Source organism: Notamacropus eugenii, chromosome 2 (genome assembly GCF_028372415.1).
Source record: "Notamacropus eugenii isolate mMacEug1 chromosome 2, mMacEug1.pri_v2, whole genome shotgun sequence".
In the NCBI taxonomy this organism is placed as follows: domain Eukaryota; kingdom Metazoa; phylum Chordata; class Mammalia; order Diprotodontia; family Macropodidae; genus Notamacropus; species Notamacropus eugenii.
This window is the reverse complement of record NC_092873.1, coordinates 4,458,230-4,473,893: the sequence shown is the minus strand read 5'-3', so window position 1 is coordinate 4,473,893 and position 15,664 is coordinate 4,458,230. Positions and strand designations below refer to the sequence as shown.

Below are 15,664 nucleotides of genomic sequence, written 5' to 3'. Positions count from 1 at the left end.
ATACAAAAAACAAAGGGTTCCTTTTATGAACAAACCCATAAAATTCATAAAGCTTTGGTCACTTTGATTTAAAAAAGAAATAAAACCAAATTACCACTATCAAAAATGACAGTGTGAACTCACCTTCAATGAGGAAGATATTAAAACAAAAATTAGAAAGTACTTTAAGATATTAAAACAAAAATTAGAAATTACTTTTCCCAACTGTATGCCCATAAATTTGACAATCTAAATGAGATGGATGAATATCATATATATCTATATATGTATCTATCTAATATCTATCTATCTATATATGTATCTATCTAATATATACATATATATATATATATTTCACAGATTAAGAGAAGAAGTAGTTGAATACTTAACTAACTCCATCTCAGAAAAAGAAATTGAACAAGCCATCAATGTACTCCTTAGGAGAAATCTACAGGGCCACATGGACTAACAAGTGAATTCTACCTAACATTTAAAAAACAGTTAATTCTAAAACTATATAGACAATTTGGGAAAATCGCTGAAAAAGGAGTCCTACCTAATTCTTGTTATGATACAAATATGTTTTTCATACCTAAACCAGGAAGTGCCAAACAGACAAAGGAAATTATAGACCAATTTCTGTATGAATATAGATGTAAAATTTTTAAATAAGATATTACACAAAACAATACAGGAACTTAACACGAGAATAATACATTATGATCAGGTAGGATTTATATCAGGAATGCAGGGCTGGTTCAATATTAGGAAAAGTAGCAGCATTAGTGATCACATCAACACCAAACTAACAGAAACTATATGATTATCTCAACAGATGCAGAAAAATGTTGTTGACAAAACAATATTTTGACAAATATTTGACAATGTTTGACAAACCCAAACACATGATAACAAAATACAACCCCTATTCCTTCTGAAAACACTACAGACCATAGGAATACATAGAGTCTTCCATAAAATAATAAGCACTATCTACCTAAAACTGTCAGCAAGCATTACATATAATGGGGGTAAGCTTGATGAATTCCCAATAAGATCGGGGTGAAACAAGGATGTCCATTGTCACCACTCTTATTCAAAATGATACTGGAAATGTTAGCTTTTGCAATAAGAGAAGAAATAGAAATTGAAGAATAAGAACAGGCAAAGAACCAACTAAGTTATCACTCTTTGTAAATGATAAGATGATATACTTAGAGGATCCCAAAGCATCAAATAAAAAAACCACTTGAGATAATAAACAACTTTGGCAAAGTTGCAGGTTACAAAAAACCCCCACAAAAGTCATCTGCATTTCGATAAATTACTAACCAAGTCCAACAGCAAGAGACAGAAAGAGAAATTCCTTTTGAAGCTCCAGTAGACACTATAAAATATCTGAGAATCTACCTACCAAAACAAACTCGGGGAGTATATAAACAAAATTACAAAACACTTCTCACACAAATGAAGTCAGATCTAAGTAAGTTGGAAAACATCAGTTGTTCGAGGGCAGATGAAGCTAATATAATAAAATTGACAATTCTAGTTAAATTAATTTAGCTATTCAGTACCATACCAATTCAAACTACCAGATAATTATTTTCTTGAGCTAGAAAAAAAGAATATCAAAATTCATCTGGTAGAAGAAAAGGTCAAGTATTTCAAGGGAAATAATGAAAAGAAAATGTAGGGAAGGTGGCCTAGTCCTACCCGATCTCAAATTGTATTATTAATCAGCAATTACCAAAACCAGTTAGCACTGGCTCAAAACAGAAGGTCAGACCAGTGGAATAGGTTAGGTACTCAAGATACAATCATCAATGAATATCTCAATATCTTTGATAAATCCAAGTTCCCAGCTTCTGATATAAAAACTCACTGTTTGACAAAAATTGCTGGGAAAACTGGATAATACTGTGGGAGAAACTGGCCATAGACAAATACCTGGCACCATACACAAGAATCAAGTCCAACTGCATACATGATCTAGGTATAAAGATTAATATTATAAACAAATTAAGAGAGCAAGAAATAGTGTATTTGTGAGATTTGTGGAGAATGGAGAAATTTTTGACTGGAGACGAGGTAAAGAACATTGTGAAATGCAAAATGGATAATTTTGATTACATTAAATTGAAACGTTTTTGCACAAACTCAGTGCAATCAAGATTAGGAGGGAAGCAGAAAACTGGGAAAGAATTTTTGCAAATAATATCTGTGAAAGAGGCATCATTTCTAAACGATATCGAGAACTGAATTAAGTACCCAAGAATACTAGTCATTCCCCAATTGATAAATGGTCGGAGATATGAACAGAGGGTTTTCAGAGGAAAAAATAAAGCTATCTATAGTCACAAAAAGTGCTCTAAATCACTATTGATTAGAGAAATGCAATTCATAACAGCTCTGATGTACAACATCACACCTATCAGATTGACTAGCACGATAAAATAGCAAGATGTTAAATGTCAGAAAAGATTTGGGAGAGTTTGAACACTAGTTCATTGTTGGTGGAGCTGTGAGCTGATCCAAACATTCTGGAGAGCAATTTGGAACTATGCCCAAAGGGCTACAAAAATATCCATACCCTTTAAACCAGCAATACTGCTACTAGGACTGTATCCCGAAAAGATTATAAAGATAGGAAAGGGTTCCACATGTACAAAAATACATATAACTGCTCTCTTTGTGGTGACCAAGAACTGGAAATTGAGGGGATGCCCATCGATGGGAAATGGGTGAACAAGTTGTGGTGTGTGAATTCAATGGGATATTATTGTGCTATAAGAAATGATGAACAGGAGGACTTCAGGGAGGTCTGGAAGGAACTATATGAACTGATGCTTAGTGAAAGGAGCAGAACCTGGAGAAATTTTTCCACAGCAACAACCACAGTGTGTGAGGAATTTTTCTGGTAGACTTAGCCCTTCATAGCAATGCAAGGACCTAAAAAATTCCCAATGGGCTCTTGAGGCAAAATGCCTTCCACATCCAGAGAAAGAACTATGGAAATGCATCATAGAATGAAGGAGGCCATTTTTCCTTATGTTGTGTTTTCTTTTGTTTTGTTTTCATGTTTTCTCCCATTCATTTTAATTCTTCTATGCAACATGACTAAGTCGAAAATGTATTTAATAAGAATGTCTGGGTAGAACCTATAGAAGAGTGCATGCCCTCTCAGGGTAGGAGGGAGCAGGACGGTGGGAAGGAAGGGAGAAGGAGGGAAAGAAAGTTCAAAGTATATGAAAGTGACTGCAGAAAACTGAAAACAAATAACAGAAAATCCTAATGGTAGCATTGGTATTCTCGTGTCAAGTTTAACCTACACAAAATTGCCATGCAAGTAACTCAAAATTTCATGTTTTAATAAAATTTATGACTGCATTACTTAGATAAAATATTGATTATTGTCACAACTTATTTTTTTTTCTTTCCTAACCCTAACCCTAACCCTAAATGCACTAAAATCTTTGGAGTACTTCATAGAAAATGGGTCAGAGGTGAAGGAATTCATCCTTGTGGGGCTAACAGATGTCTCTGAGTTTCAGGTGCCTGTCTTCATAGTTTTTACCATCATCTACCTCATTACACTGGTGGGGAATGTGGGGATGATAGCCCTTATTTCGTGGGATGCCCGTCTTCACACCCCCATGTACTTTTTCCTCAGCAGTCTCTCTTTGGTAGATATTGGCTACTCCTCATCTGTTACTCCAAAGGTAAAGGCTGGTTTCTTCCCAGGGGACAAAATTATTTCCTACAATGGATGTGCTGCACAGTTATTCTTCTTTATGGCTTTAGGGACTGTTGAAAGTTATCTTCTAGCTGTAATGGCCTATGATCATTACATAGCTGTATGTCAGCCCCTCCATTACCCCACCTTCATGACCTCCAGTATCTGTGCCCGTTTGGCTTTTGGGAGCTACCTCTGTGGTTTTCTTACTTCTTCCGTTCACACAGGAAACGTTTTCAGCCTCCACTTCTGTAAGTCTACTGTAATCCATCACTTTTTCTGTGATATTGCACCAGTCATGGCTCTGTCCTGCTCCGACATAGACATAAATGAAATGGTTGTCTTCTTCATTATATTGCTTACTGCCTTATTTACCATTTTCGTCATTTTGATATCCTATTTATCCATCTTTATCATCATCTTGAGGATGCAATCAGCTGGGGGCCGGCAGAAAACCTTTTCCGCCTGTGCATCTCATCTCACAGCTGTATCCCTCTTCTATGGATCAGCAACCTTCATGTACTTACAACCCAGCTCTAGTCATTCCATGGACACAGATAAAATTGCATCAGTGTTCTATACTATGGTAATCCCCATGTTAAATCCTCTGGTCTATAGCCTGAGGAACAGAGAAGTCAAAAGTGCCTTCAAGAAACTTATGGATGGGAGAAAATAATAATTTTTTTCTTTTTTATTAATTTTTTAAAAATTAATTTTAAATTTTAATTTAGATTAAAATTTAATTTAGATTGATTTAAATTTTAAAAAATAATTTTTAGTTTTTTTCTGTTCCACTTTTGTTTTTAAAGTCCACTGCATGCACACACACACACACGCACACACACACACACACACACACACACCCTTAAAACTTAAAAACTTTTGCCACATATTGAGAATGCGGGACTCATTGTAAAAGACCAGGATGTCAAGAAAGATTGAAGGAAAGAGTAAATGGGGACAGCAGGGAATGAGATGAACAGATAGAATCTTAGAAGCATTGACCATGAAGTTGGACAACCTGTGGGAAATAGTGGAGAATAGAAGGACCTGGAGAACTATGGTCAGTGGGGTAATGAAGAAAGGAAAAAGACTGTAGGACTGAATAACAACATTTACAAAAAAAAATTCCCTATGCCCTACATGCCATTTCTCACATGGATCAGGCAATTTGAATCCTCCCTCTTAATCCAGAACCTGGGACTCAGGTTCAAGTGTTGCTTTCCTTCATTTGATTAAGTGATTTGTAATTTTGGCAAATTTTAGCAGTCTGGAAAGATTTTCACAACTGCATCCCTTTATTGAGGATTAGTTTTAGAAGTTTAACAAATGGTCTATTCATTTTTTCAACTGCTATTTTTTGTGAGTTTCAGGAAGTGAGGAAGCAGACAGAGAGATTTAATTAATTACACATGGTATGTTTTGTTTTGCTTTTTCTCATGATTTCTTCCATTCATTTTAATTCATGTATGTAACATGATTAATGTGAAAATGTGTTTAACAAGAATGTATGTAGAGAACCCGCATACGATTGCATGCAGTCTCAGAAATTGAGGGGGAAGGGAGAGGGAGAAAATTTAAAAGTCATGGAAGTGACTGATTAAAGATGAGACAAATAAACCAATTAAATAAAAGTAATTAAACATGGTTACAATCCAATATGAGAAGTTTAAAATTACTTTGAATCATTTTTACTGATCTTATTTGTGGTTAATTGATTTTGTCCTTAATAGTTCAGGTGATCTCTAATGAGTTCAGTTTGGAAATCTAGTCCCCTTGCTAATTACTGCTCTATTCTTGTCTGAAAAAATTCTGCTAACATTGGGGGATGTGGTTTGCTAGGCTGGAGTCTTGCCTAATATCTTTATACTATTCAGCTATCCTATAAGGATGTCTGATTTTGATCCTGAAAAGTCTCATCCCTTATATTTGTCCTTTCAAGTCCTTTCAAACAAGGAGCATTTCTTAGTCTCAGGAGAGAAGGAAGAGTTTGTTGCTAGTCCCTTATTAAAAGTTTTTAGCCACTTACGATATTCCCCATGCCTCAGCCATGGATCCAATCATATTGCCCTTAATTCCCGCATAGCACCTACCCTCTTCTGTACTTTCTCCTGTATTTCCCAAAACCTATAGCAGGGGAGCTGTCTTTTTGCTTGAGGTCTTTGGCTAGAAACTGAGATACTCACTGAGACTTATTTTGCCAGTTAATATACCCCTGTTAATAAAACTTTATACTCCTATGCACTATTTGTTCCCGACCTGTGGTTGAGCCTCTTGAGCTCATATTGGTCTGATCAGCCACAGTGGGACACGTTGAAACTTGACTTTAGCATAGCGATGCCTTTTGGTCCTCTTCAAGAACAAAGGGCAACAACCAACCAACCAACCAACCAAGACACAAACAGAGTTTCCAATTCTTTGCCACTACAAAAAAGACCTCTAAATAATTTTGTACATTCTTAATATGTTTTGCTTAGAACTAATCCTTCCCTTATTATATCCTTCCTCTAATGCCCCTTCTCCCTTTTTCCTCCCATTTCTCTTTTGAGTGAAATGTATTTCTGTAGTCAACTCTGTGTAAATGTACATTTGTATTCTTCCCTCCTTTGATCAGTGCAAATCGGAGGTGGGGTGTTCAAGTGCCACCTGATCTTTCCATCCAAGTTTGTGTGATGACTTTTCCTAATTATCCTCTCGGTCTCCCTCTCCATCACTCCTCCCCTCCCGCCCACCCAGTGTACTTCTCATCACCTCCCTTTTCATTTTTCTTTTTCAAAAAGATATCAATACATAACAGAATCACTCCCCCCTCAAAAAAAATAAAATAAATTTTTATATTGCTTGGAGCAACACGAGTCTATTTCCTTTTTTGCTTAAATTTCACGTGGCAAAAAGTACTTTATAAATGTTTATTTTTATCACCTTAGTTTGCATGTAGACCCATCCTCTATTATTTATGTCACAAAGTTTCATGTTTTTGGATAATAAAAAAGGTTTTAATGTAGCTGGATAGGCGTTTATGCAAAACATGTAGAAATTTTCTTCACATTTTCTTCATAGTTACCTTTAATATATTCACTATTACTATTAGAATCATAGATCAACAAAATGTGGAAGCAGGGTCTTTGGATTGGTTTTATTTATATTGGTTTTTCGTGTTACATTTAACTCCATTGAGACATAGTCTAATACATTTTAAAAAGTCATGTTTAGTGTGAAATTATTGAGAAGATATCATCCAGCTTCTCTATGAAGAATCTCAAGGATGGGAAAACCATTGTCTCTCAAGTCTCTCATTTCCTTTTTGCCATTATTAATAGAAAGAATTTTTTGTGATACCAAAACGAAATTTGCCACTTTCTTCCCTTTTTCTTTCCTTATTTCTTATTTCCTCCCTTATTCTTAGTTGTCAACTCCAGGCTCAAACTACACAATGAGTATTTATTCTACATCTGATTGATCCTCAGATCCTCAGTCAATGATCATCTTCCCTCAACAATGCTTGTGTTCTCCTTGTTAAAAATGCCCAATTCTGTTAAAAAAAATTTTTAACAAATGGACTATAGGCCCTCCACTACACTGCTTGCCTTCCTTTTGCATGAGCTTTAATTCGTCAAATTCTTTTTTATATTGTGAAACCCCGATATGAACAGTTGTTCAGCCCTCTGTGGAGCTTGATTTGCAATATCCCTCTTAGTCGTGGGTCTCTTTATCCAGAGAGACTGAATGAAAGTGAGTCACCAGACTCCGTTCACCTTGCCTATGACAGACCAGCATTTCATACCTAATTTCTCTTTTTCCTGTTCCCCAGAGATATCTATAGTTTTTTTCAGAAAGCATGAAATATGGAAGAGAAAAACAGGCAGAACCAAGAGAATATGGCATACAGTAATAGCAATATTGTTATAAGAATGACTTTGAACGAATAAGTAATTTTCACTATAATAAATACCTAAAATAAATATAAAGTCCACATGAAGAAAGATGATTTTTGTATCCAGAGAAAGAACTGAAATCTATAACATTTGTAGTGCAACCATATATATGTACATATACATTTATATGTGTACATATATATGTATATGCACACACATACACACACAGAGAAATACACAGATAGACTTTCTACATTGCAATTCTAATATCATGCTTTACCGAGATATACAATTCAAGTCACATACAAAATCAAAAGAAAAAGAAGTATTTGTATATAGTTAATATATACAGGTTTTAGTATTTTAAAAAATTCAAAAATTGTCCTCCAAGAAATGCTGAATTTTTGAGAAAACATCAAGACTTCTTGAGTTTCTAAAAATTGTAGATCACAGAATCAGATGTTGGAAGAAAAAAGTGCATTGTCTCCTGGTTTCGGGGTAAAAGGGGAAACATTCTGCTGCCTTGGTCCACAGGAGACAACTGGGCCACGAGTGTTTGAGAGATTACCTTCTAAAGATCCTAATGGAGAGAAAGATATTGTTCCTTCATCTCTTTAGTTCAAAGGAGGAGTGAGATAAAGTGTTTGTCATGTCTGCATTGCAACTTCATTTGATTAGAAACCACCCCGAAATAACTACTGTCAAAAATGACTCACTTCTTACAATAAAGTAGGAGGAGATAAGGTCTAGACTGTTTCCAATGTGTTCTTAGGCTTTCACAGACTGAATATTACCTTCAGACAGTGGGAAAATCTTCTCCTAGTATTTTCCTCTTGTTTCTTGTCTGTATTAGAGTTCTCATTGAAGATATTTTGTGAAGATGCTAGGTCAGTTCTTCTACTTCGAGTCTTGTCACCAGAGAAATCTTGGATATCAGAACTCTAGTGAGATATTTGCTCAGATAATTGCACATAAAAGTAAAAGAATGTTCTTCTTTTCAAAGTGACGGTAGTTTCAAGGCATCATTTCTTGCTTATCATGGTAATTAACCAGATAGTAATTATTTGGCACTTTAATCTTGGCCAACTAACTTAAATTTTTAAGAAATCATTTTATCGTTGACACAACCATTTTGAGATGGTTTTTATTACCATCCACATTTTGTAGATTTGTAGAGAGAGATTGAATGCATTGCAGGCTCATATATAGTTCCTAAGCATCTGGGACAGGATTGGAATTCAGTTCTTCTAGACTTCACCTTATTTTTCCATTATAGCATCATGTTACTCTCTGACAATGTACAAGCAAACCAACTGAAAAGCAGTGGACTATAGAACTGATTCAGAAAAAGATTTGTCAATTATCAGTTTTACTGCTGAAGTCACCAAGGTTCTGAGAATGTGAGAAAAGGGCTTGCCTAAAGTAAGAGAGTAAATTAGTGGTTGTAGCAGGGATATAATCAAGTTCTCCCAACTCAAAACCCACTAGCATTTCCACAAGAGCAGACTTCCCTAAGGAGTGAAGAATTAGGAACTAGAGTACTGGCGTTCAAACACTGGTTCTGCCATTAGATCTTAGACAAATATTTTAGTCTGTCTGTGCCCAAGTTACGTAGTTTTTAAAATGAAGAGATTAAGCTAGAATAAGGGATGGGAAGCCTGTGGCTTTGAGTTCACATTTGAACCTTTTTGTCCTCATATGTGGCCCTTGCATTGAACCCAAATTTCATAGAAAATATTCCCAAAGATTTGCTTTGTGACATTTGGATTCAAAGAGCTACACTGGAGGACCTACAGAGCCACAGCTTCCCCTGCCAGCACTAGAGGAACTCTCACATTTCTGGCTCTATATCTAGGGGATCCTATGAGAACTTTTGGATTTCATTCTTAAACTTCATTATTGTTTGCCAGAGATCCCTATTTAATGCCTTTTGTGTATTCCATTAAATTCATTCAAATAGCTCGTTTTAATGAGTATTTATTAGGTGTCCACTATGTGCCAGGCAATATGTTAGCCCCTGATGATACATTAATGAATAAAACAACAAAATAATTCCTCCCATTAAAGACCTTACACTCCACTGGGAGCAAACTGTGCAGAAATAAGTCAATGAAACAACTATTACAAGGAAATAATCATTCAAGTGGGGCCATTAACATTCAAGTGGGAGGAACAGGAAATGTTTAAGTTCAGGTGTCGATACATAATTTCAATATTTAAGGCCATCCAGCATTCTCAGAGCAAATGTCAAGGAAACAGAGCATTTGAGCTCATTTGAAGATGAGGGATTCATATATCTATATGAAATCATTGTTTCGGGAATGTACAATACTGGGGTGGAAAAATGTGAAATCCATCTGGAAAGATAAAGTAGAGAGAAATGGTAAAAGGATTGGAATGCCAATCACCTCCCCCAAACACCACCACCACCACCACCCCAAACACAGACTTTGGAAGCAGTGAGTATCTAGTGAAGGGGAAGGGCCTGGAGCATTATATTGACAAAGCAGATCTGTGCTTTAGGAATATTAGGTAATTGCCCTGGAGGTGCATTTTCTTAAGGAAAATCCTTTTTCAAAACATGTGGAAGTCAGGGATTTATTTTAGATCGTAGAGAAGGAGGAAGTGGAAACAGAGGGAATACAAATAAAATATAGGGAATTACTGTTACACAAATTCCTGGAGGCATGCACATGTCCTGCCTGACTTTGTGTAACGTGTACTCAGGAAGACCAGACTTCGAATTTGGTTTCAGACATTTATTTAGTGTTGAACCTTGAATCATTCAAACTTTGACTGCTTCAGTTTCTGCCTTAGAAAAATGGATGTGATAGCAAAATTTACCTCCCATCATTATTGTGGAGATAAAATTAGTTAATATTTCAAAAGTAATTGAAAATATTATCATGCTGTGTCAGTGCTGGTGTTTGTTATTGTTTTGTGGGGCAGCTAGGTTGTACAATGGATAGATCACCAGACCTAGAATTGAAATATGGCTTCATATACTCACTCGCTTTGTAACTCTGTGGAAATCACCTTACTCTGCTTGCCTCAGTTTCCTCATCTGTAAAATGAGTTGGAGAAGGAAATGGCAAACAACTCCAGAGTCTCTGCCAAGAAAACTCGACTTGGGGTCTTGTAAGGTTAGAGACAGATAGACTGAAAAGTGAGTGAACATCCACAACAAAATTGTTCTTAGAAGTTAGAAGAGGTGATTCAATGGGGAATAAAAATGAAGAAGCTGATATTGTCAAGGAAAGCACCCACTTTTTCATCTAACATGAAGTTAAAAGAGAGAGTAAGGGTTATTGTAGATGACACCAGTGGATGGAATAGATGAAAGAGAGAGACGCTGTGCCTTATGCTCCTCCATTTTCATGGAACAGATTCATCCCCCTGGTCTTCCACTCTGTCCTGGGCTGTGAAACTGCCACATTCTGTCTCCTATTGGAATATGTACCTCCAAAATTTGGTCAAATTCTCTTTTTAGAGGTATCTGAGGGAATTTGTCTAAGTGCTTAGGTGAGTAGTTGCTTTCACTCTGTCATCTTGGCTCCGCCAAGTTCTTCTTTATTGGCTTAGCTACTGTAGAAAGTTATCTTCTTGCTGTAATGGGCTATGATCACTATGCAGCTGTATGTAGGCCCCGCCATTATACCACCCTCATGACATCATGCTAACCATTGCTTTCCTGGTTGACCAGTCAGGACCGTGGAGAGGGGGAACTCTTTAGGACACACTTTAGCCCCTGCTGCTTTGGTAACTTTTTGCACAGCACCCTTCTAATACGGGAGACGGATTCATTCTAGTTTCATGCCCAAATAAACCAACTCCTAGACCACCCCTTTCCTTTTCTTCTCAGGATGTCCTCTACCTCAAGTAAATCTTCATGTCATTCCATCTATAGCTATTATAGTGTTTTTCCTAAAATGGAAGTCTGAACATTCCTCTGACATTCAATAAAATCCAATGGCTTCCAATTTCCACCAAGAGGAAAATTGAAATGCGTAGTTTGGCATTCAAAGTCCCTCATAATCCAACTCCTATCAATCTTTCCTATTTTCTTACATGTTATTCCCCACGTATCCTCTTTGATCCATTGTCACTGGTCCCTTGACTCTTTCACAAATGAGACACTCCATTATTTAGTTCCAAAGATTATATCTGGTTGTCCCTTATTCCTGGCAGACTGACTTTTCTGCTGCAACTACTGATATCCTTGGCCTCCTTTAACTTCCCACCAAAACCCTAATCTTCTTTAGAAAGTCTTTCTTATCCCGTCTTAACTTTATTGCCTTCCCACTGTTAATCACTTTCTATGTGTCCTGCATACACTTTTTTTGTAAATTGTCTCTCTCCCCATTAGATTGTAAGCTTTATGAGAGAAAGGAATATCTTTTGCCTCTTTTTGTATAGTCCAGCAATGTTTTCCAATCACAATGACTGGCTCATAGTAGATATTCAATAAATATTTATTGAATTGAATTGAATATAAAGCTTTGAGTGTTGTTGTTCAATCGCGCCCTATTTTTTGTGATTCTATTTGGGGTTTCCTTGAAAGATATGTTAAAGTTTTTTGTTACTTCCTTCTCTTGCTCATTTTACCAATGAGGAAATTAAGTCAAACACGGTTAAGTAACTTACCTAGAGTCCCACAGTTAGTGTCTGAGGACAGATTTCAACTCAGAGAAATGAACCTTCCTGACTCCAAGCCCCGTACTTTATTTACTTATTTATTATAGATAGAACTGAATTTGTAAAGGCTGTATGAGTCCTCTCTTTGCAGTCAGGTCCATGGAGAGAGTATGTGATTCCTCAAGGTAGCAGTCTACCTAGTGCTGACTTGCTGCTTTTCTGCCTAGGGACTTTCTAATCCAGAAGGATCATTCTATTTTTCTTCCCATTTGTCTCACCTATTTGGTAAAACATTTTCTTTTCCCATGAGGAGTTAAATAAAAGGTTCCACAAAAGATTATCACCTTGTCAGGTTTTACCATTAATTATTATTGAAAATAAAATAATTAATTTCATCCCTCATATTGTTATGATCCACAAAATCTTAGGATTCAAAAGTAGGCATCAATATTGAGACTTAAATGAGGTTCAAGTTGAGAACAAGGGTTCTGTCAACATGAAAAGAGGGAATAATTACATAAATTGAGCTAAGATAAATGCTTTGAGTCAAATAATTGATCTTTGAGGACTAGAAGGTTAGAGAAGAATTAGGGGAAGTGGCAGATACATGACACTGTAAGAAGAGAGATGCAATCTAAGATCGGAGGTATAAGGCCTAATACTTGCTATAGAACTGATGGCTCTTCATGAATTCTCTCATTTGGTCCTTACCATAACCCCATTACCCAAGTACTACAGATGTTATTGATACCATTTTACATACATTGAGACTCAGAGAGGGGACAGAATTTTCTCATGATTACACTTCTTCCTTCACCAAGTCTGATTCTTCTGACTTAGGTTGAGCATTCTTTTCTTTCCATGGCAGTTCCTGATGTGATAAGAACTATGATTTTCGTAATAATCAACAATATACATGTGTATATAATATACTAATAATTATGCTTCTCAAGAATTGTCTTTTCTAGGTTGCTGCGCCACCGCCGCCGCCCGCGAGGCTCTCCCTTCCACAGCTATGCTGCGCGCTCGTTCTGCACTCACTTAGCCAGCGCTAGGACAGCAATTACCACTCTCTTCCGTCTTTCTCTTCTCCTTTTTCCTTTTCCCTCCGTCCTCTAACTGTCCGCCACCTGCCAGCTCCATGATGGTCTCCTGGGTCCCGCAGGGGAAGCCGTTTATCCAGGGCTGCCGCCTGGCTCCGCAAGGTTTCCGGGCTTACTTCGGACACTTCCCCGTGATGACTGTGGTCCCGCCGCCTCCCTTCTCCCGGGTTCCCAGACCAGTGGGTGCTGCCCCCCAACCTCCTTTTCTACTTTCTGGGTGACAGCCGCTGTCCGACCCCGCAGCCTCCCACTCCAGGGATCCCGCCTCCGCAGCCGAAACCCTCGGGAACCCGGGCAGCTCGCTAGAAGAGAAAAAAGAAGAAGGTCCTGCACAGCCTGGCAGGACAGCTCTCCGGCCTCTATCACCAGTACTAGCAGCACCGGCCGAGTCTTGAGGGTGGGGGTAGCCCAAGTAGAGCCCCTGCGCCCGCCCCTGCCGCGCCCCGCGCCCCCCACCCCCACCCCACCCCCCCAGCCCTGCTCTGGGAGCACCGGCCGAGGGGCCAAGCTCCGCTGCCACTCGCAGAACCTGTTACTTGGTGCCCCTGAAGCCAGAGCCCCCGGCAGCCAGCCAGAAAGGAAGTTTTCAAATCAAAGATGGGAAAGTCTGAGAAGATTATCTATCCCCCTAGACAACTTGTTTACATTATACATTTGTGTGAACAACCAAAGATTAACAGACAGAAAAGCAGATGTAACATACCACTAACCAACATAAACTCTGCAAAAAGAAATGAAAATAACTTTTGGCAGGATTCTGTCTCATCGGAAATCATTCAGAAGCGGGAGAAGAAACCTTTTAAAAATACCGAGAACATCAGAAACATGAATCTGAGGAAATCAGCTTTTCAAATTGAACTGAGCAAGGAAAATTATGCTGGGGCAAAGTTTAGTGATCCACCATCTCCTATCGTCCTTCCAAAACCTCCAAGTCATTGGATGGGGAGCACTTTTGAAAATTCCAGTCAAATCAAGGAGCTGATGGCAGTACATTTGAAAAAATTCAAGCTTAGTCTCCAGATTCATACTACGTACAGAAGTACATAGTTTTTCAAGGTATCTGGGTACTTTGAAAAATCAGTACAGAGACTGATATTTGCCTTTTGTGCAAATATCAAAGAAGTGCAAAAGACAGTTTTAAAAATGTCATTCAAATTTTGTATTTTGTAAATACTGTATACTATGTGTATATTGTTCATATCCTTTGAGGTATGTTATAGTTTTGTTATGAAATCATTTTGCACTACCTTAAATGGCAGGTGTTTTGTATATACAAAATGGAAAAATTTTATGTGTGCTAAGGCACAGGGATGACTGATGCATTTGTTCAAGGTATTCTGACAACTTTTCCAGGAGAAACAGCTATCTAATTTCAAGGTGAAGACCTAAAAGTGAACAATTTACTAAATGAACTGCTGAAATTTTAACTCTGTGGCACTATCATTTTATTTTATTTTATTTTTTTATTTTTATTTTTTTTCCTTTTTTTTATATATTAAATTTATTTATTTAACTTTTAACATTCATTTTCACAAAATTTTGGGTTACAAATTTTCTCCCCTTTTATCCCCTCCCCCCCAAACACCAAGCGTTCTAATTGCCCCTGTGACCAATCTGCTCTCTCTTCTATCATCCCTCTCTGCCCTTGTCTCCATCTTCTCTTTTGGCCTGTAGGGCCAGATAGCTTTCTATACCCCTTTACCTGTATTTCTTATTTCCTAGTGGCAAGAACATTACTCAACAGTTGTTCCTAACACTTTGAGTTCCAACTTCTTTACCTCCCTCCTTCTCCTCCCCTTCCCTTTGGAAGGCAAGCAATTCAATATAGGCCAAATCTGTGTAGTTTTGCAAATGACTTCCATAATAGTTGTGTTGTATAAGACTAACTATATTTCCCTCCATCCTATCCTGTCCCCCATTACTTCTATTCTCCTTTGATCCTGTCCCTCCCCATGAGTGTCGACCTCAAATTGCACCCTCCTCCCCATTCCCTCCCTTCCATCATCCCCCCCACCCTGCTTATCCCTTTATCCCCCACTTTCCTGTATTGTGAGATAGGTTTTCCTACCAAAATGAGTGTGCATTTTATTCTTTCCTTTAGTGGAATGTGATGAGAGTAGACTTCATGTTTTTCTCTCACCTCCCCTCTTTATCCCTCCACTAATGAGTCTTTTGCTTGCCTCTTTTATGAGAGATAATTTGCCCCATTCAATTTCTCCCTTTCTCCTCCCAATATATTTCTCTCTCACTGCTTGATTTCATTTTTTTTAAAGCTATGATCCCATCCTCTTCAATTCACTCTGTGCACTCTGTCTCTATGTGTGTGTGCGTGTGTGCAT

At 37.6% G+C, this 15,664-nt stretch overlaps 1 protein-coding gene and 1 pseudogene across 1 annotated transcript; both read left to right on the top strand.

Annotated features, from left to right (window-relative positions):
- Positions 1 to 3,452: 3,452 nt before the first annotated feature.
- On the top strand, positions 3,453 to 13,277 carry LOC140522065 (olfactory receptor 5B12-like; the record flags this gene model as incomplete). Its single annotated transcript, XM_072637108.1, has 3 exons — positions 3,453 to 4,372; positions 8,055 to 8,085; positions 13,191 to 13,277. Coding segments are annotated over 3 exons (1,038 nt in total), but the record flags the coding sequence as incomplete, so codon positions are not given.
- An 86-nt stretch (positions 13,278 to 13,363) lies between these two features.
- On the top strand, positions 13,364 to 14,372 carry LOC140522064 (proline-rich nuclear receptor coactivator 1 pseudogene; annotated as a pseudogene).
- Positions 14,373 to 15,664: the final 1,292 nt, after the last annotated feature.